Genomic DNA, 23,422 nt, shown 5'->3' with positions numbered 1-23,422 from the left:
CAGTTCATAAGAAAAAAACCTGATCAAACTAAGGCCTGAAGAGACTTCATTTACACTACAGCACGGTTATCCTCAATACGCCAGGGGTTACTATCACTGACGTTATATCCACTCCAGACTATCACATAGTAAAACTGGAGGAAATCCAGGAGACAAACACTGACCAATTGCAGGCCTGTACAAATGTCATTTGAAAATTACAGAATACGACGCCTAAGTTTATAGTAATATAGTCAACTAGAATGTAGTGCTATACAATTATTTTGGTGTACATCAAGGATCAAATTACATAAGTTCAAATGTGGATATAACGTCAGCGATAGTAATCTATGGAATGTGTTGATAACAATCTGCAATGCAATATTTACATACACGTTTTCAAATTTGATCTGAATAGGCCGGGTATGGCCGAGTGATTAAGCTGTCCCGACATATAACCAAAAGCTCTCCACCTTTGGGTCGATAGTTCAAATCCCATGTGGGGCAGTTGCCAAGTACCATGCAGTTGCCGGGTACTCCGGCTTTCGCCCACATCCTAAACATGGCACGTGTTTAAATGACCCTGGCTGTATTAGGACGTTAAATTAACCCAATCAAACCCAAACTGAATCAATTTTTAAATGGCAATTACAAACAGGTATGTATTGTTTCTACCAAACAATACGCAGCCTTTGTTTCCGGGCTGTGACAGTAACCACCCGGATTTAATCACAAATTGTCTTGACTCATTTAACTTGGTATCTACACACAGCTCTAAGGCCACAGTTAAGTATAACTCGGACGTACACGAGGTATTTTCTTCGTGAAAATATGGTATGTATAGATTTATCGAACCACTTATTTTGTATAAAATGTGTGACACTAGTGTTGTGTAATGAACTCTTGTCACAAATACAGGTTTTTGTAATGTTTTATATATGTAGTAACATAACATAGACGAGTATCTATTTATTATGGTAAATAAGAGATTAGCATTAACATGACAGGAATTAAAGTTACTTTTCTTCATTCGTTATCTTTAATGTCATGATCATATTTAAGTTACGTTTAACATTAATGAACATGATCTAATTAGTCTTTAATTATATCCTACTGTTTACCTCTCTCGAATGCTCCAGAACAATAGGCTACAACACAATGCATTTCCTCTTGTTGTTAAATCGTAGTATTATAGTATATCTTTGTAAAGTAAGGTATTGATGGCGTGTAAATATAACAGTTTGAGAGAATAATTCAATGACTAAGGGAAATTTATTAAACAGACAATTTTGAAAATTAATTCCTTTGTAATTGGTCCAGTTCAAAGAAATGAATTTTGTGATGACATTAATACATATATTTAAACTACATTGAATACTGTTTGTATAGTTTGTTTGATGTTGCTGATGTTGCTATATAGGATACCAGTACTTCCGTTTATGACAATAGTACAATTGTTACAGTATTCTTCATTATATTTATACCTACCTAGGCAGATCAGCTGACAGAAGATCAGATTGCAGGTAGGTGGTGACATTTAACAATGATATAAATAACAATGCTGTTATACATATGAGCTTCTATAAATGTCTTAAAGCGAGGTCTGATTGATAATTATTGTTGATGATGTATTTAATTCTTTATCGCGTGAAATAGTATATCAGTTGCTTAATATGCAACTTGTGTAAACTTCATATAGATATGGTGAATGTTATGGATATATGACAACCCCTCCACCCTCCCACAAACACCTAGGGATCGCAAGTTCGAATGCAATATGAAGGCATGTGCAGTTTCAAGGTACTGACCGCTGGTCGAAGATTTTTCTACGGGGACAACGGCTTGCCTTCACTATCTGAATTTGGCACATCCTTAAATGAACATGGTTATTTTTATGACGTTAAAGTAATTAGATCATAACAATAAATTAGAAATAACCGGTATTGGATATATACACATTATGCAGATTTGCAAAACAACGGTTTTAAAGGTAATTGGGCTCTATCTTTAATACAGAATTCAAAGAGGCCTTCACCTTGTTTGACAAAAATGGTGACGGTACGATAGCGTCGTCAGAATTAGGGACAGTGATGAGGTCATTAAGTCAGAACCCGACAGAGGCCGAGTTACAGGACATGATCAGTGACGTAGACAAGGGAGGTAAGTTGTTAAAACCATTATACTATTCATCATACAGCTTCATTTGTTTTAGAAATGTTTCCTCAGACATTGATATTGTAAACGTGAAATTTACGCGAGGAGGGATTTACGCTAATTACGCGTAGATCACTTATCGCGAAAAATTTGGTTGTTTTGTAACATTATTAAAAGTCTGAAAGTGTATTTATCACGAAAATAACAACACCGCGAAAGATCAATGAATGCAAATCGCGAAATTAGAACTCTTGAAAATATCCACGTTTACAGTAATTAAAATAATTTGGCCACCAAAATTTATATTTTGAAAACAACCGACTTGACATTTATAATAGATAGGATTTTTGGGGGATAAGTTAGTTGAAATAACATATCCTTATATGATTGTGCTTTTCTATATTAATTAGTATTTAATGCATGTATTCTAGGTAACGGAACTATCGATTTTCCGGAATTCCTCGTAATGATGACCCACAAAATGCAGGAAGAGGACAGCGAAGAAGAATTGGTAGAAGCTTTCAAAGTGTTTGATAAAGACGGGCAAGGGTTAATAAGTTCAGCAGAATTGCGGCATGTAATGACAAATTTAGGAGAAAAACTCACGGACGAAGAAGTGGATGAGATGATGAGAGAAGCTGCCCTTGATAATGAAGGGCATATCAGTTATGAAGGTGAGTTTAAAATATAATGTTTTCTTCGCCCTTTTCAACACCCTTACCAAAAAAGTTCATAAGGTCAGTTTATATGCAACATTACAACTCGTAATGTCTATTATAATACAAGAGTCTCAGTAAATTGAAACAATATTTCGTATATGTATATCTATAGAAAATCATTCGGCTATAAAGCTTTAAAAATCATGTTGAAAAGGTTACAAGGCAGTGTCCATTATTAATAAATGGGGAGAAACCATCATTTTAATGTCTATATTACCATTTCATCCACTTTCATTAGCACTGGTCCTAACTCGCTATATTTATGCAAATCTGTAAATGACGTTTTTCGCAGTCAAGAATAATCATTCTTTATAATTCAATGACGGGGTTATTATTAATATTACAGTATCTATGGATTAACTTGAATTTGTTTGGCAAAAATGGTGACGGTACGATAGCGTTGTCCGAATTGGGGACAGTGATATTTAACTTGTGAATGTTTTTTATGTTATCGATATATAACACAGAAATCTGAGTGTACTATAAATAAAGTGCGAATTGGTTCATAATGAGAGAACACTCAGATTTTTGTGTTACATCTCTATAACAGCCAATCAGTAAGCCACGTTACAAACGGCGACGCCATTTTTACATTTATGGGCTGATTCAGTAAATTGTTACGCTAATGAAAATGCTCGTAAAAAGCAAAATCGAATTATATTTGAGATTTTTCATTCATCATCAACAATATTTAGTATTTTTCACGAAGATAGAAAGATTATAATGAAGAGCCCGTATATTTATGTTTTTTTTTTTTTTTCATATTTTCAGAATTTGCAAAGATGATGATGTCAAAGTAGACAAAATGCCATTGTCTATGTCACGTGTTTACCTTATTTGGCAGTGACACTAAAAAGATATTAATCCAAATTATCGGAAGCAATAACGTATGATTTCTCCTTCGTACCAAAATGGATCTTCAAAAGGACCAAAGGACATATGTAACAAATAATATTGGATATTTCTATGCATCATTGTTCACATTTGTATAATAATATTAATCTAATAAAACATTAGTACTACATTTAATTTTTGATCATGCGTGAAGCTGACCTCTATGGAATACAAATAAGGATATTTTTTGCAATGATTCAGAAAAAACAATCTGCATTATCTTTCTAGACGAATACAACAGAAAGACAAATAAATGGGGAGTATTTATACGATGGAGACGGGCGTTGTAAAGACCCTGCTTCTGACATTCAACCGGTTATTTTTATACCGAGATCAACATAGGAAACCAACTGATGTTACAAAATGTTAATGATATAAAAAAAGACTCATTTATAATGACATACAGTAACATCAGCGGACTACAAAATAGTACAAAATAATTACTGAAACGAGATACTAATTAAAACGTAAAAAAATAAAACGTGAAATCATTATTTTTCGTGCGGTGTTTAATTTTCGTGGAATTCTTGTTTTGACCAAAATCAAGGAATTTTCCATCAGAAGAAAACTTTTTAAAAAATATATACAAATATCAGGTAAATTTTGCCTTCTCCACGAATTAAAGTGCTAACTAAATAGCAAACTTTGATAATCCACGAAAATCGAGCCCAACGAAAATAATTAATTTCACAGTATACAGACTTAGGCTGGTATACATGATCATCAGAGGTTATTAATGTAAAGTTCTAGTTCTAGTGCATTGTAACTGCAAAGTTCTGGACAGAAATGAAAAAAATGAGCAATCAAAATATATATTATATGTAATATATTTTATGTATATTAAATATATTATATGTAATATATTATATATGTATACATAAAAAGAAAACACAACTATAAAACAGTTTTTTCCTCCCTAGCGCTTTCTCGGCTCATGCCGGTCTTCAGGGGTTTGAATTATTTTATTTGTAAAACATGACGTCATAGTACAATGACGTCATAGTAAGATTACGTCATAACATGGTACATAAAGATATTGTGAATGGTTCTGGAAGAAACTAACAAAAACATGAGGACAAAATAAAAACTAATATGAAGTTCCTTTGTCCCGTTCTGAATTTAGCACAGGTTTCATAAGTTGAATGAAATACATTTCTTTATTTTCTCTTTTTAAAAGATCTGAATTAGACATTTGATATATTGGTAAAATAAAAAAAGTTATCATTAGCACACATATGACAATGTTCGTTTACTGTTAAATATCTGAGATGGTCTGTTTTGGTTTGTTGTCGGTGTAATGTAACTCTCTTTCTCAATTCCATTCCTGTCTGACCAATATAAAAATCTGAGCATTTGCTACAAATAAGTGCGTATATGACATTTTTGGATGTACAATTCATATTAGTTTTAATTTTGAAATTAAAACCATTTTTGAATGTATAATTTTTACACTCTATAATAATATCACATGTTTTGCAACGCTTTTGCATACATTTAGTGACAGAAGTATCTTGAATTTTCGAATCAAATTTTGACGCACATAAAATACGTTTAAGGTTTTTAGGTTGACGCTTGCAATTTATTATTTTCTTGTTAGATAAAATCAATTTCATTCTGTCGCTATTTTTCATGTAATCTTCACAACCTTTTACAATTGGAAAAATATTGTAGTTGTTTGGATTAAAAGTACTGACAAAAGGTATTATATTGCTTTTGGATTCCACTTTATTCGGTTTCCTTAAATAAATAGGCCCTTCTTTTTTTGCTCTTTCAACTCTATAATCTATAACTTCTTGTGGATAATGCTGTTTGCGCAGATAAAAAACTAAGTTATCTAAGCGTTTAGCTAAAATAGTTTTATCACTTACGATTTTGATTAGACGGGACGCTAAATTAAAGTAATTTAGTTTTACATGCCTTGCATGATTTGAATAAAAATCAAGATAGTTATGCAAATTCGTCAGCTTACAATACAAGTCAGTAGTGATTTCACCATTTTTAATATGCACAGATATATCCAAAAACGGTAGTTTTACTGTACTAGAATCCATTGTGTACTGTATATCAGGATGTAGCTTATCAAGTTCTTGAAATAATGTATTTACATCTTTATCTTATTGCCAGATTATAAAACAATCATCTTAAAATCTGATGAAATTCCTTCTTAAAAAGTAGGTTTTTAAAAAATTCTTAAAATTTTTAAAGAAATTCCTTTTTAAAAAATTGATTCGAAAACGGTACACCGCATTGAGAAGACTATTGAGAAGAAACTATCGACAATCGACGAAACAGTTTGTGACATTCGTACTCTTTTGACACAGCTGTCAAGTTGCACCTCCGTAGAGGATAACTTACAGGAAAATCCAAACAGTGATATTTCTTTTGAGGAATCTCACATCGGCATCTTTAATGGTACGAAATTCATGCCAGATGACGAATCAAAAAGAAAAAATGCACTGAAGCTGAAGTCAAAGATTTCATCGGCATGGAAAAGGCAGTTAAATGAAAGAAAACAGGCATATTGGAATTACTTGGTTAACAGAGAAGGCGGTGAACTTCTTAAAGAGGAAATAAATTACTTAACAAATTTTTCATTTAAAACTAGTTGCTTTTATGGTTTACCGAAGATTCATAAAAGCAGTCAAATTGCTAATGCTATAAGAGAACAAAACTCTGAGTATATTACTATACACTGTCCAACTGACTTAAAATTCAGACCTATAGTCGGTGGATCTAATAGCGTTACACAACGTCTAAGTCATTTTTTAGATACCATTTTAAAACCACTTTGCCCTACAGTACCGAGTTTTGTTAAAGACGATTTTGACTTTTTAACAAGGTTACCAAAAAAGGTTGTACCAGGTAGCAAATTGATTTCGTTTGATGTGGTTAGTTTATATACAAACATTCCTACCGACCTTTGTTTAAAAGCAGTCAATTTTTGGCTAGAAAAAACACCCTGCTTTAATTCACAATCGAGTAAGTTTTGAAAATAGTTTTGAATAGAAATGTGTTTTATTTTGATAATTCATATTATCGGCAATGTAAAGGTACATCGATGGGGACAAAGGTTGCCCCTACGTATGCTACTTTGGTTCTTGGTTACCTAGAGGAAATGCTTTACAGTATCATCGGGAAAATAGACAATGAACAAGCTGATTATTTAAGAAGGAATTTCAACAGATTTTTAGACGATTGTTTTATAATCTGGCAATCAGATAAAGATGTAAATACATTATTTCAAGAACTTAATAAGCTACATCCTGATATACAGTACACAATGGATTCTAGTACAGTAAAACTACCGTTTTTGGATATATCTGTACATATTAAAAATGGTGAAATCACTGCTGACTTGTATTGTAAGCCGACGGATTCGCAAAACTATCTTGATTTTTATTCAAATCATGCAAGGCATGTAAAACTAAATTACTTTAATTTAGCGTCCCGTCTAATCACAATCGTAAGTGATAAAACTATTTTAGCTAAACGCTTAGATAACTTAGTTTTTTATCTGCGCAAACAGCATTATCCATAAGAAGTTATAGATTATGGAGTTGAAAGAGCAAAAAAAGAAGGGCCTATTTATTTAAGGAAACCGAATAAAGTGGAATCCAAAAGCAATATAATACCTTTTGTCAGTACTTTTAATCCAAACAACTACAATATTTTTCCAATTGTAAAAGGTTGTGAAGATTACATGAAAAATAGCGACAGAATGAAATTGATTTTATCTACCAGAAATTAATAAATTGCAAGCGTCATCCTAAAAACCTTAAACGTATTTTCTGTGCGTCAAAATTTGATTCGAAAATTCAAGATACTTCTGTCACTAAATGTATGCAAAAGCGTTGCAAAACATGTGATATTATTATAGAGTGTAAAAATATATACATTCAAAAATGGTTTTAATTTCAAAATTAAAACTAATATGAATTGTACATCCAAAAATGTCATATACGCACTTATTTGTAGCAAATGCTCAGATTTTTATATTGGTCACACAGGAATGGAATTGAGAAAGAGAGTTACATTACACCGACAACAAACTAAAACAGACCATCTCAGATATTTAATTAACAGTAAACGAACATTGTCATATGTGTGCTAATGATATCTTTTTTATTTTACCAATATATCAAATGTCTAATTCAGATCTTTTAAAAAGAGAAAATAAAGAAATGTATTTCATTCAACTTATGAAACCTGTGCTAAATTCAGAACGGGACAAAGGAACTTCATATTAGTTTTTATTTTGTCCTCATGTTTTTGTTAGTTTCTTCTAGAACCATTCACAATATATCTTTATGTACCATGTTATGACGTATTCTTACTATGACGTCATTATACTATGACGTCATGTTTTACAAATAAAATAATTCAAACCCCTGAAGACCGGCACGAGCCGAGAAAGCGCTAGGGAGGAAAAAACTGTTTTATAGTTGTGTTTTCTTTTTATGTATACATATATATATATAAGACGTGTTAACTGGGCGACTAAGCGTATCAAAGATGCTTAATACGTATACTTTCTCGGTTCTATTACATATATGTTGCATTTTATTAATCACACAGTGACAGAAAACATTCAATCACAAACCATCGTAAGGAGACTGAATTATGCTGTTTTCTATGATATTACAGATTCACTCTCGGAATGAATGCCAGGTATATATACAATTTTATGTAGTTATGAAATTTCGAGCGCTTTTATTTAAATCACCGATATATTATTTTGTAATTGATATTGAATACAGCATTTTGATGAACACATATTTGTAAATATGTATAAATATAGTAAATGTAACGGAATGCTTTTGAACAGACCTATCGTGAAACTGTAAACAAAACTACCCGGTAAAGTATCATATTTAGGAAGTAAATGTAATGGTCAACTTTTGACAATTAATCGGTGGTAAATAAGTTGGTATATTGACTGAATTAGTGAAGCAATTAAGTTACTTAATTCGTAAAAGAAGGTACACAATTTACAGTATTTACGCAATTACAAATTAAAGTTAATTTCTAAAAAAAATCATTTTTTGGGTCAGGCCCACTTAAATTTATGTTTACTGTCCAGGAGGAAAATGGGTTAAAATGACTCATGTTAACGAATAATTATTTGAAATTAGAAGGTTTTTTTTTAATTTTGATTTAATTTCACTTCGATATCACTAGTACCCGTTATTACATATCTAAGTCTGGTTCTTTAGTATAGTGTGGAAGCTTTGAACTCGTCACCAACAGTTTATTAAATAGTCATAATATGAATGAATGTCTGTACACATGTGTGTGAATCATTGTATTTTGAATGGCTCAGTATTTGATGTTAACTGGTATGTATCCAGGCGGTTCAGTGATTCATTAGACCTAGAACAATGGGACACACTAAACAAGCTGTAAATGTGTGTTCAGTTTTGGTCTAAAGATAGTCCTCCCTGCAGACACAACGGTAGGTAATCCTACGCTATTTTCGTGTACACCGTTCATGTTTTTATCTGGGTTTTTTTCTACATATCCTTCATTTTCAAGACAAAGTGCATATATTTCAATAAGGTATCAATTTTAAACATGACTTTATGATAACCATATTGATGTTAGTTGTAAGTAAAGTTCTTCATAATCTTGTCATGATAAACCAATGCATTGTGCTTTACAACACGACATTGGAACTGAATTTGGTAGTATGTTGTCCTGAATATATCAGCAATTCATTAAGATATGTAGCGTATGTTTTGTTAATCAGGTGAGCGTTTGCATGGAACTATAAAGCTTTAATTCTAATTTCTAATAAACATATAAATCCCAGATTCAGGACTTCACATGTTTATAAAGCGAGATATGTGTATTCAGCTAGCACAGACACTTGTAATCCAAGCTTATGATTACTGTATTTTTTCTACTATCCACTTCTGTTATCGTCTTCAGATATTAAACTAGTGCGATGATAATTTCTTTAAATATTCAATGTATCATTAGTTTAACATATTCTTTCGAAATACCAGACTTGGTCAACCAAGAGATAGTAGATCCAGTGGTATGTGTTTATTACCGCATTTGCTTCATAAATAATACTACATAATACATTGTAGTTCATAGTATTCATATGAATTTTCTATGTATTGCCGCACGTACACGTACTCACTGGATCTATACATTATTTTGTCAAATACAAACTACTGGTATATATTTACATGTTTTACATCCTAGGATTTTATTTCTTTCTGTGTCAAGGTTAATGGACGAGGACCAGATTAACGGTAAGTGATAATAAAACTGATAATAATCAATAAAACTTATTTTACTCCAATGAATGTACATGTATGACCAAACCCTTCGTCATCATATACACCTTATAACTGGTTGTTTTCGCGGGTTACATTTTCATAAGAATGACTATATCATGAAAAGTAAATATTACAAGTTTTACAATATTGCGCTTTAGTTTTAAAGGTATATATACTTCGTTTTAAATCTTCTTCAAATTCCGCGAATAAAAATTTCGCGACCATTTTAGTCTAAAATCGCGAACATATATTCTCGCAAAAATAACCAGCTGAACGATATATTTCAATTCATAATCAAATTATTGCAATAAACTCCATCAGCATGCTAAATGGTTGCGCAATCACAAGGGCTATTTAACGAGTAAGAATGGAAACAAAAGAAGAACAGTACCGCTAGCGGATTTGACGGCTTTGCCAATGAATCTCAATTAAATGTAGGAATGCTTTCAGCAAGTGAGTTGTATAAAAGTATGAAATAGTTCAAGATATAAGGTAAAGGGCGGTAAAAGGAATGTGATGGAAGATGTTTTCCAAATGTAATTTAGAATATATAATTAAAATATTCCATATATTTATTCATCAGCGATTATTTGATATATTTGAATTGATAAGAAAAGATAGATGCTATTGGCAATAATGTTCTTCTCTTCTGATGACAAAAACTTTAAACCTCGGCACTAAATGCTAGATATGCCATTGTTGATATTGCAGAGTGTAAAAAGGCCTTTATATTGCATGATGTGAATGGCGATGGTACTATTAACACCAAGGAATTAGCGGCAGTGATCCATACTCTGGGTCGCTATACCAATGACGCTGACTTACAGCTAATGATTAAAGATGCGGACCCCGAAGGTGAATCCTGTTTCAAACTATGGTTAAAATAAATTCGGTAATACGCCATGTTTAAGCTAAATGTGTTTAGGTTCCTAGGTAAACTCAAAACACTGTACACGTTAATCTAAAAATATTATAACAAAGGTGGGAGTAAAATTTCGTATTTAATTTCACTTAGAGTAGTCAAAGAGGACCATCAATTAGTTTCTATTATAGTCTTAAGTCTGTGACGTCATTTTACTAGTTTGGAATAACGTACAGTTTTATAATAGTGATGTTACATAATGTAAATTATACCCTTATTCTGGTTAAACACCAAAAAATGTCAAAATAGCTTTAATGTATTCCAGATATATGAAATATTGTTTTTTTCTTCAGATAACGGTACGATTGATCTCAAATCCTTTCTCAAAATGATGAAGAGTCAGTTTCGGGCGTTTGAAAGTGATGATGAACTTCGTGCACTGTTTAGAGTTTTCGATAAAGACGGAAATGGGTTTATAAGTGCTGCTGAATTAAGGCACGTAATGGCGAGCTTGGGAGAAAAACTAACGGATTTGGAAATTGATGAAATGATCGTAGAAGGTGATATTGATGGTGACGGACAAGTAAACTTTGAAGGTAAACTTACATTTCTTCATTTAAGTAACAAAGACGAGTTACGTTTGAAAAAAGTACGTGAAAAAGTCAATGAATGTAAAGAAAGGTGTTATTACCCAGAAAATGCTCATGCTTTTTTACATCGATGGATGCTACCTTTATCATATCTATCGTATCGTCTGTCAATGATTCGTGGATCTCCGACGGTGGTTGGTTCAGAAGGAGTTTTTAGTATTTTTCAAGTTATTGTAATGCCTTGTTATTTCATGCTTATGGAAATATACAAACGATTTATTTTTCTCTTTTGGTAGATTTTGTTCAGATGGTGACGGACATGTAACTGGAACTACCATGCCACCAAACGACACTTCCCATCGTCACTGTTGATTTCATGCCTGCCAACATATATTCTTCCTTCAAAACTATAGATTCTGCTGCCTTTAATGACTTTTGTCTTCATGACAATTCAACTGATTATTTAACAATTTTCACTCATTATCATTTCAAAGTCTCCAGATGTTTGCAAAACATAAGTACTGAGAAAGCTTGCATTTGTCAGTTGAGCGGTCGACTAGCAAGCCAGCTCGGTATCGAGTTCAATTTCTATCGAACAAAGTGATTTAATATATGTGAATCACACATTTTGTAACAAAAATATACATAAATTATAAATGTATGTTTTTATAATCATGATGATCTGTGTTGTTCTTTTTCTTGTATCATCCGTCCAATCGATAGAATAGCCTATATAGGTACTATCTCAATGGCTGGTGGTTTAAATACTTCAAAATTGCACGTATACAAAACAATGGTGTTTGTTTCTCACATTTCCCGAATCCAATTAAACGATGGTTATTCAACAGTTCTGTATCTACATGTATCTATATATTCTTGATATAAGTAGCAGAAAAATCACCAGGGCGGCTTTAGCCATGCACAGGATTAAAGTTTTGAGAAAGTGATAGGTTGCGTAAACACAAAGTGCCTGATTGATGCACTAACTATGATATTGCTCATCAGTTCAGTGTGCTTAGCTTTAGTTAACACAGAGATTGTTGTTCATACACAAAGCAATTACACAAATGTAAGGACTAGAAAATATTGGAATAGATTTATCTCCATCTACGACTTTCACGCCAGAAAAATCACGCCACTGAATGACAACCAGTGCCTTGGAACTGTCCAACTTTGGATTCAAACATTCGAAACCCGTAGGCGGAGGGCTGGTGGCAAACTAAAAAAAACCCTGTTTTTATATAAATTATAATTTGTTATTGTGTTTCAAAGACTATTATCATATGTAAGTTTAAGTCATGTATTTCATTAACTACCGAACTATTGCCGTAGTTCTAAAAATACTAATTTATGCGTTTTAAGGTGGTTCGATACAGTTAGGCCTAAAATATTCCCCTCGTTTAATTTTCTTTGAAATTTGCTCACTGAAAGATTGATTGAGTTTTGGAAAAATTGTTCTCTCAATAACCATACATTACCGTCTGTTTTTTTCTCAAAATACAATTTTACACACATATATTCAAAGCTTGGCAATTGACTGAAATATTACAAACAACAACATTTTTTATCTTTAATATGTAAGTTTTTTGACTATCAATGACCTCAATGTCGTTTCCACTCTTAGAAATACATTGATAGTGGTTTTTTACGCGAATGCGTATAAATGAGGCCTAGAAAAGGCCAATTTTTGCATTTGAATTTCAACTTAAAGATGCTCCACCGCCGATGGAGCATAAATGATATTCATCATTCGAACAATAATTTGTGTTTAATCGTGTATATGTATGCCTAATTAACTAAAAAAATAATATAAAATAATTTATTTCTTCTTTGGGGCATGCGCAATCAGTACTTCATTCCATATAGAATATAGTGCCATGGAATTTTTTCGGGATGCAATTAATTATTTTTCATATTTTTAACTTGAAGTAAAATTAGAAGCTCAAACTTTTCAATGGTGGTAATGATGTAAAGTAAGTAACTTTTGCAACGGAAGAAAAATATTACATCGTCTGTTCCTGTTTTTGATAGTGCAAAAATACCATTTGTCAGCGGTGGAGCATCTTTAAATACCTAATATTGAAAAAAATGTGTCGTTTAATTTTCTGTATTTTTTGTCCACATAATTAGACAATTGTTTGGGTGACGATGAAAGAATATAAAAAAAATGACCGCGGAATTTTTGAGTAATTAGCCTTTCTATACCCCTACCCCCTAAAAATGACTATTTTTCAGAATTATATTGATAGACCGAAATCGGGCGGTAATATTTTTATAAAGTACAACTTATATATTCAACATTATAAAGTGTAATAATCTGATGATATAAATTGTTACAACTGTTCATTTTATGTCACGACGCCACAAATTTCAAGCTATACAAAGCTCAGAAATGGCACAAATCAGCCATTATTTTGTCTGGATACAATATCTGAAAAATGATTATGGAAAATTCCGTGAAAAGATTCCACTTCAATTACCCTTTAGACAATCCATGATTTTATATTGTTTTACCGGGGAAATATCTTATCAAAATCTATCTTCCCATTGTCAAGATATCTTAGCTTCAATAGTCGTTTGAGGCAGACATACAACCATAAATTTGAATTTGGCGCCAAAATTGTAGCTATGAAAAGCGTCTACGTGACAACGATCGAATTTGATAACTTCAAGTTGATCTCAAAAATGTCGATAAAATCGATGTCATCATACACAACTGTTTGCCTTTATATGTTTTTTTGGGGAGATATATGCATATCTAATACATGTAGATATGTATTTCTTATCCGAAGTAAACTAAAGCAGATTTTTGGATCCTCAAGATTACCTGTACTGCAAGTTTACGCCTAAGAAAAAAAAATCTTATTCTGAATCCTCGATCTACGTTCAGCTGATTACTATAGACAGGAAAGTGCCTATGCCTTCATGTACATGTTAAGTTTCTATATCACATCACATATATAATACTGTTGTTGACACTAGCTTACATGTGCTTTTTCATAAGATAGTATTTGATCAACTGAATCAAATTTGGGCGCCAAACGGGACATTTGTGATTTTGCACACGAAATCCAATGGTTTCACATTAACAAAAATTATAACAGATTACAAAAAGAAGTTTTGTCATAGAAACAATCTTTCAGTGGACAAAACTTATGACGAAATTCAATTTTGTAGACAAATTGAATTCTTTCGTAACAAAACTCAATTTCGTCCACAAAAATGACAATTTTGTCATGACAGAAATGAATTTTGTGTAGACAAAAATGAATTTTGTGTGCTTGAAGATAATTTTGAAAGGCGAAAATTATTTCGTTATGACAGAATTCAATTTTTTGTACACAAAATTGATTTTGAGTGGAAAAAGATAAAGTCCCAATCGGCGCCCACTATTTATCACTTTATGTACATATATATATCTTAACATTAGACACCCCCGGATCAATTCAAGATAAAATAGGTCTATTAGATAGTGCATATTGTTCAATAGAATTTAAATAAACAGTTCATAACTTCACGAGAAATTGAAACAATATGTAGCACGCATGAATAAACGGGAAGTAATAAACATATGTTTCCTAAATACCTACATGGACTTAAGAACGAGACGCTCCGGAAAAACAAGCGTCTTTGCTCCAGAAACAACATAAAATTGTAAGTCGTGAGACCAAACTCTTAGAAGCAAAACCATGTTATTACGAAACAATGACATACCGTCAGGATTCTAGAAAAGCATAGATATATGGCGTTGGAGTAGGGAATGCCCGGAGTATCTCGGTAAAATTAACCAACGTAACTGCCAATGCCTTTCTAATAAAAGACACCAGGTAAATTTGAAAACATATAGTCCCTCCACAATCATAGCATAATTCTTTTAAATGTTGATGCAGAGCTTTCTCTTTTCTAGATATTCGTACGTTAAAACGTAAATTTGAAATAGATTAAGGTGAAGTGATATTATTTAAAGTTTGTTCGTTTGATAATTGTGAAAGTGTATTTATGCATATCTTTTTTTCATAAACAACAAAAGAATATATTTGTGTTAAACGGCCACCGGATGGTGACATTTAATATTAGACAAAAGTATGTATACATATCAAACAATGAAAACAGTTTGTAAAATAAAGAAAAGCAAAACCAAACGTTAATTATAAAGTGGACAAAAAAGGAGATTCATTTCAAAATGCAATTCTTTACGTATACAGTACATGTACCGACTTATAAATACTCTTTGATTTTTTTATATCGTTTCCACATTCTGATTGTGATACTACATGTATAAGATCAAACAATAAATTACAAAGCCGTTATCATAACACATACATCTTAAAGTATACAGAACTACATAGTGTAATTGTACACGACACCTGATTAATATATATGATGGACGGATAGATACCTTATTGTCTGTTCGCTGTCCTGGCGATCTGCCCCAATGCGACAATCAGGAACACATTTTAAACTATTTGCTTTGTCTTAAATGTCCATGTATAGACTCTTGTATGTCAGTCCGCTAGTATTAATTCCAACGGTGTAATATTGCATATTAGACTTGGGAAAGGCAGCATTCTAATCCCTTCGTGGACATTTTCCTCGATTAAAAATGGTAAGTATACGTATTTATCATAGTTATGTTTTCAAAAAATAAATTTCAGAAGCGTACAATATCACGTGTTCGTAAAACTGTATTGGATAATTTACTATACGCAATGGTCGTGCTACTCTATTTCCAGACGATAAATATTACAATATTTGAAAACATGTACAGTAAAAACAGTCCTATCGTAATAAAGTAATTGAAATGAACAAGAATGGGTGTTCCCTAAGATAAATATTGATTCGCTTTCGGGTTTCTATAATGGCATAACAGGGTATGTTAACATAATCTTATATAAAGGTTTGAAAGTTCATTAGTAATATTGATTCGACATTGATTTCATTATGACTTAAAATGTCATGATATCCATTGCACAAACACGTACAATTTTGATTGGAGTTTGCCTTATATCATAACAACGATCAGAACCTATGAATATACAAAGGAAAATCGCTCCGCCTCGGTCAATATATCTTGTTCCAGTTCATGTCTCACCATATGTACTAGAACACAAGTCCCTGATTGTATAATACGGAATGAATTATGGATAATAATATAAAGACACGCCACATATACTGCTCAATACCATTATTGGTATTTGGAAATTTAACACAGATTGCTCTTCATACCATTTTGCGATGTGCATGATATACAATAACTAGATTTTTTTAACAAGTCAGGTATTATATATCATGCTTAAAGCATACTAAAAACAATTAAAACGAATATTAACTGTTGAATTATATTGTTCTAATTTCTAAGAATGTTAGTTTTTTTTCTATTTCACCTCACAGGCTCATCAGGTGACTGCGGACCAGACTGCAGGTAGGGTAGTTGTCACTACTGTAATTTGGTAGGTTCGGTTGGCATATAGTTAGGCATGCTTAGTAAAATATTGGCTTAGTTTAAACCTGTCCAGTATCGACAGATATGCAGAAGCTTTCAATGTTAAGACAAAGGTGGGAGTCGAGAATTATTTTGTGAAGACAGAAAAGGGAACAAGGGCAATTTGTGTCGAACTGCTAACGATAGAACTCGCACACACATAAACAGGAAATACAAAGCAGTAATTGATAATATAATTGGTTGACAAGGTCTAACCTTGCTAAAAATAAATAAATAAACAAATAAATAGATAAACAAATAAAAAAAACCAAATAAATAGATAAACAAATAAAAAAATAAACAAATAGATAAATAATAAAATGATCATAATGATATAAAAATGACCAGACACTTTCAGAGTTATGGATATTACTATATTGGATAGCTGTTATTATGGTATGAGTAAATGAAAATTGAATATAATCTAACAGGAGGTGAATATTGATGATATGAAAATAGTAAGTAATAGACTATATCCAGTAAGGACATGTTACTGAATATGACAGCACATATAGTGGAGCGGCTAAGCATGAAAATCGTTCAAATTTTGAAGAAAGCATGAAACTTTGCATATGACCTCTTAAGGACATAAGGTTTCAGGAAAACATGGACCCCAAAAATTCACGGCCCCTGGCGGCCGCCATATTTGTTTTCAAAATGGCCGCCAAAAACCACATTATGCGACCCATATTTTACGTTCTATACCAGCTAAACCCAATCTTTAAACATGTACATCCATAGTATTGATGCTTAGGAACATTCTGGTAGCGTTAAACTTCATGGAGAAGGATCGCCATTTTGAACTTCAAGATGGCCGCCAACTTTGCGAGCTATATTTGTATAAAATGCATCTAATTGGGAAAGCTTACTTTAAGCAAATAAACACTTGCAAATATAGTGAGAATATCCATACTTTTGTAGTGTTTAATACATAAATAATTTAGTTATTAGTTTAATTTCAAAAATGATCGTCATTTTGAAATCCAGCATTGCCGTATAAATTCAAGTTGTTTCCCTATTTATCTGTAAAAATCAGGTTAACACTCTTAAACTTCTACACCCATATTATTGATACTTATTATTATCATTACTTAGGATCATTCTGGTAGTGTAACTTCATGTAAAAAGACGCCATTTTGTATTCCATGATGGCCGCCAATTTACTTCATATACCTATATCTGTATATAATAATAATATCACAATTGGCTTAGCTTACTTTAAGTAAATAAAAAACCTGCAAATACATTGAGTAGTTATATTTTATGTCATTTGATACAAAATAATTCGATTCTTATTTTGAATTTCAAAATGGCCTCCAATCTGAAATTCAAGATGTCCAGCAGTATTAAATTAAAGGTACATACATTAACCAAATTGACTGATAATTTCGGAAACATTACGTAAAAACTTGATATTAACAACACAAATTAGACATACCATTATTCCCTGAACCTGAATAGATAAATTAAATGCAAACGTTAATTTCCATAAAGCGGGTCGCTTATGATCCCCGACGTCGTCCTTATAACACACCGTGATTAACATTGACTGTGGTCAGTAGAAAACGTTTAATCATTTCGGACAGGTAGCGGACCTTTAACTCTTTCAGAGTACAGCAGCTTTGAGAACATTCCTCACACCCATTTCCATGCAAAAAAGATAATTATTGTTCTATAATCAAATTTTACACAATAGCAATATTTGTCATTCTGGAAAGAACACTCATACAAGAGCTATATCATGTTATTGGAAATAGCCTATCCCGATGATGATCTTCACTACATCAGCACAGTGTCCTATTGGTATACCTTACACTGTTTACAAATGCAAGATGTACCCAAACCTTATAAAAGATACTGTGGAAACTCATTAATGTTAATTGGAAGAGAGATAGGATATCGGATAAACTGAAGAGAGCAGATGAGGTGCTTCCGAAAGATACAAATTGCATATAAAACAATAACAATCGAGGATCATCTCCTTTTTGTATTTGTGGAATGGAAAATCGTATTTGCCAGATGAATGCGAATCTTGATTTGGACAATCGCTGTTGACATTGCGACATTGAAGATGCTCCAGTTGAAGAGTCGATAAAGCCCATGTAAGATGATCTCGGCGGTTTATTCCAATATCATTCAAGGCATCTTATATGTATCAACATGTTAAGAGGAGTAACTTGGTTTTTTACAGAGTGAAATACGGAAACAGTTAATTCAAACCGTCATCTTGGAATTCAAAATGGAAGTCATTTTGAAATTAAAATAGGTATCAAATCATTATGTATCAAACATTACAAAAGTATCAATACGTTCACTGCATTAGCAGTTGTTTATTTTCTTAAAGTCAGCTTTCCCAATTAGATGTATTTTATTTTTATATAGTTCGCAAAGTCGGCGGCCATCTTGAAATACAAAATGGCGGTCATTCTAGATGAAGTTTAACACTATGGGAATGTTTCTAACTATCAATAATATGGGTTTAGACGTTTAAAGTGTGGATCTACCTGGTATAGAACGTGGGATATGTGTCGCAGAAGGTGTTTTTCGGCGGCCATTTTGAAAACCAATATGGCGACCGCCAGGGACTGCAGATTTTGGGGTCCATTTTTTCCCTGAAACCTGATGTCCTTAAGAAGCCATATGCAAAGTTTCATGCTTTCTTCAAAATTTGAACGATTTTGCCGAAAAATCGACCTTAGCCGCTCCACTAATATGCTTTTATAGGACAATACAGGATTAGTAGGAGTAAGAAAGCATTAAATGTAAGATTTGTCATGACACACATTAGTGCCAATATTTTTTGTGGAAATTTGAAATATCACGAACAGGTCAGATTTGTTCTTAGAAATAACACTAACAAGAGTTGTTGCCCATTCACCTGATAAGTACTTAACGGATCCAAATCGGTCATATATCGGACTCTTTCCAAGAATAAAAATAGGCGTTCAAAATGTTCGACAAAGATGACGACGGTGGTGCGATTAGGGAAAAAAATAACAAAAACATTAAAGCTCAAAATTGATGAAAAAGAAAGGTGAAGAATATAAAAGTAAGAGACGTAGATTTACCCCAAACACAAACATGGATTTGCTGAGAAAGGGTGTATTTACTAAAGAAAGTATGGATAATATTTAATATAGGATTTTTTAATCAAAAAGCATATTTTGATGTGCAATACACATGTGTTTTTTTCAATATGTCTGTATATGTACTGTTGTAGAATTCAAGGAGGCGTTCAGTCTATTTGACAAAGATGGCGACGGTACCATTTCAACCAAAGAGTTAGGGACAGTGATGAGGGCACTAGGTCAGAACCCGACGGAAGCTGATTTACGGGACATGATCAATGACGCGGATGCAGATGGTGAATATTTTATTCTTTAAAAAGAATAAAATATTTGATGAATATTTCATAAATTTACGTATAAATAAAATAAATAAGATTAGAAATAAAATAAGTTTTTCTTTAAAACTATTTAATTGAGCTAGTAAGTGTCAAATTAAGTTCAAATAATAAAATATTCATTTGTGATTGGTATTTCCTCTTTCTAAAGAATAAACTAAATTGATAATGTTTATAATGGCAGAAACAAAATGATTGTGCAGATGAGCTCCTATAAAAATCACCTGTTTATTCTTTTTTATATATATTTAATTTTCTTCGAAATTCAATTAGCAATCACAATCATGCACCTATATATACCTTTTCAATTTCGAGCCCGTTAGCGACATTACGTGAAAATGTATATCACGAACATTAAGTGGTAAAGCGATATTCTGAATCATGACAGGTAGCGGTGCCATTGAGTTTAATGAATTTGTTGGACTGATGACCAAACGGAAGGAAAATGAAAAAGACGAAGAAGAAACTTTGAAAGAGGCATTTAGATTACTAGATAAAGATGATAGTGGATTTCTTACTGCTGATGAACTAAAACACGCAATGCAAAATTTAGGAGAAAGACTAACGGACGAGGAAGTGGCGACTATGATACGAGAGGCGGATTTGGATGGCGATGGTAAAATCAACTATGAAGGTATGTTTAGATTAAAATTATTAAGACAAAATAGTTATTTGTAAACGCAATGCATTTATTTAAGCATCGGTGTCACTACCTTTTAACTTCATCGGGGTATGAAAGAAATTTTGTGTCGGATTTTCACAAAAGTTTGCAAACAAAATTTATTTCATAACCTGATGAAGTTAAAAATAGTTACATCAATGCTTCTTATCAATTTTTCAGACTACTTGGTAACACAAAATATATTTAAATGTAGAATTTTGTTCATTTCCCAAAGGTATATTTTGATGCATTTTAAATGTATATTTACTCTTTTGCAGAATATGTGAAAATGATTACGTCGAGCTAACACAATCATGAATCAAGTATCAAAATGTTATTGAGGACGGAATCACACAAGGACATTCATCACAAAGTTCACTTCATTATTTTGTCAGAAATATTCTCAAAATGACGCATATTTTCATAAAACAATTTTTTTTTCTATTCAATTGTTATGTTTTTATTTAAATGGTTTACTATTCTTTTTGATTCGATCAAACCATTATAAAAAAACAAATTACTTTGTATTTACAATGTATGTCTGTTTTATCAACATCAAACACGATATTGTACATCTTCTAATAAAATAAATACGTTATGTGTGTCACATTCAACTCTTTCCGTTTACTCTCACATGCTGAGAACACGTCCAAATATGGACAATGACGAAAGATATTATCACTACAGGAGACGCAAATAGTCTTTTGATGAGTAGATTAAAGAGGGAATGTTAAAGGAATTATGTTAAAATGACATTTTAGTCAATTGAACGCCCAAAAGTGATTATTCTTATAAGCTTATCGTTGCTGAATGTAACAAAACTTTTTAAAGGCATGCGTTTGTAATTGTATGATTAAGCATTATTCTCAATATGTTTTGGGTTTATGAAATCACAGACAGAACTGGAAGGACATTCTTCATAGCCGCCAAGCGTCTATGTGAAAAAGAATGACCGTCCGTTTTATGTCTATAATTGTATAAGCTCAAAATATATTGATTATAATGCTTATAATGTAATTAAGATAACTCGATTAGGTATTAAATAGGAAGACATTTTCTGTTTTACTTACTTTTGCAATAAAACAAACTGAGTGGAGACGCATTACTGTCTTATACAATAGTTCAGTTAGGCCAATGAGTGTCTCGATTTTTAAAACATCTCGCAAAAGCGTTCTGTATGTATGACGTCAAAATACTTGAAATTCTTTCGGTCTATGGAAAAAATAATCTCAATGATCTGACGAATATAAATAAAAGTAACATATGGAATAAAATTATTATGGAATATCCTTTGTGTCATAAGTTTCGTTGTTTTTTGTATTTTTTGTTAGACTATGGGAATGCTCATCGGCCTATCACGGATAATTCCACCAAGTTTAATGTGACCGGGTGGGGTGTTGTTTTGGTGTCTTCGACGGCATGCTTCAGTGATATAGCACTATAAAAACACTTGCTAGGCTTGGTCACTATACGCTAATACTAGCCGATTTTGTTTACCATAACTGCATGGTAACATTGAACTTTGAACTTGCGTAAGGAAATGTTCTGTGCAACGTAAAAGGACTACTTTTTTAAAAAGAAACACATGGCTTTGTTTACATTTTGACGCAACATTACGTGTATATTGTTGTTTTTCATAGAATTTTGGAAAAATGTAAACAATATATACATGTTTTATATTTATATATGATTCAAACAATTTTTAAATTAACAATTGTATAAAGAAACGGAAAAATATCCCGAACGGGGCGACGTGCTTTCATTTTTGTTAAAAATGATGGGTGTCAAATGTAAACATTACCTCTGTGCCTATGTTCGTCCTACGATCGAGCCTTTGGGGTGGACGGGTGTGAGACCCTCTGATAGAGGTCAGTTATAAACATATCCTCTTGTCTTTGTTCTTTGAGTATTTAATCATGTGTATTATAAAACATGCACCGCTAATAATCCACGTGTTTACAGTTCCGCGTCACCACAAATACATTGTATCCATCGAACACAAGTGAATTTGTTTCATCTATCGATGGCGATATGGATCTAAGCGTAGATTATATAATCACATGGCTCCCAAGGATGTAATATCGTCAAGTCAGACGACATCTCAAACACATTGAGCTACTTCAAAATCGGTATTTTGACAACTTGGGCAAACTAAAGTGTGTAAGCGTGCGTCAGCTTCGCCTCGCTGCACAATAACGGTCACCGAGTTCACACATGTGGCCGTGTACAAATTCTTTGTGTTATTACGCTATATATTAACTTTTAGCAAAATTGAATATATATTTAAAGTTCTGATCTGATTAAATAAAATCATCTCTGAAATTTACTTTGTTTGTCATGTTTATTTTACACTAAAATATTGAACTTTTTTGTCGTCGCGGATGAATAATT

The 23,422-nt window shown here is 32.3% G+C and overlaps 3 protein-coding genes across 5 annotated transcripts; all 3 read left to right on the top strand.

The window, feature by feature from the left end:
- Positions 1 to 673: 673 nt before the first annotated feature.
- On the top strand, positions 674 to 3,876 carry LOC138317286 (calmodulin-like). The gene is made up of 5 exons (XM_069258849.1): positions 674 to 813; positions 1,472 to 1,502; positions 1,996 to 2,139; positions 2,565 to 2,807; positions 3,624 to 3,876. The coding sequence occupies exons 1-5, from the start codon at positions 811 to 813 to the stop codon at positions 3,650 to 3,652; spliced, it is 450 nt and encodes a 149-aa protein (XP_069114950.1). The 5' UTR covers positions 674 to 810; the 3' UTR covers positions 3,653 to 3,876.
- A 4,512-nt stretch (positions 3,877 to 8,388) lies between these two features.
- On the top strand, positions 8,389 to 12,104 carry LOC138317285 (calmodulin-like). 3 transcript variants are annotated; one of them, XM_069258846.1, is made up of 5 exons: positions 8,389 to 8,414; positions 9,981 to 10,006; positions 10,745 to 10,888; positions 11,249 to 11,491; positions 11,782 to 12,104. In XM_069258846.1, the coding sequence occupies exons 1-5, from the start codon at positions 8,404 to 8,406 to the stop codon at positions 11,808 to 11,810; spliced, it is 453 nt and encodes a 150-aa protein (XP_069114947.1). In that variant the 5' UTR covers positions 8,389 to 8,403; the 3' UTR covers positions 11,811 to 12,104. The 3 variants fall into 3 exon arrangements, with proteins under 3 accessions (XP_069114947.1, XP_069114949.1, XP_069114948.1); XM_069258848.1 differs by lacking the exon at positions 8,389 to 8,414 and adding an exon at positions 9,093 to 9,198; XM_069258847.1 differs by lacking the exon at positions 8,389 to 8,414 and adding an exon at positions 9,106 to 9,198 and having other exon boundaries at positions 9,957 to 10,006.
- A 3,835-nt stretch (positions 12,105 to 15,939) lies between these two features.
- Positions 15,940 to 22,320, top strand: LOC138317284 (calmodulin-like). Its single transcript, XM_069258845.1, has 5 exons — positions 15,940 to 16,091; positions 16,877 to 16,907; positions 20,188 to 20,331; positions 20,759 to 21,004; positions 21,310 to 22,320. The coding sequence occupies exons 1-5, from the start codon at positions 16,089 to 16,091 to the stop codon at positions 21,336 to 21,338; spliced, it is 453 nt and encodes a 150-aa protein (XP_069114946.1). The 5' UTR covers positions 15,940 to 16,088; the 3' UTR covers positions 21,339 to 22,320.
- The last annotated feature ends 1,102 nt before the right edge of the window (positions 22,321 to 23,422 follow it).

Source organism: Argopecten irradians, chromosome 3, assembly GCF_041381155.1.
Source record: "Argopecten irradians isolate NY chromosome 3, Ai_NY, whole genome shotgun sequence".
Taxonomy (NCBI): domain Eukaryota; kingdom Metazoa; phylum Mollusca; class Bivalvia; order Pectinida; family Pectinidae; genus Argopecten; species Argopecten irradians.
The sequence above is the reverse complement of the archived record's forward strand: the minus strand, read 5'-3'. Positions and strand labels throughout refer to the sequence as shown.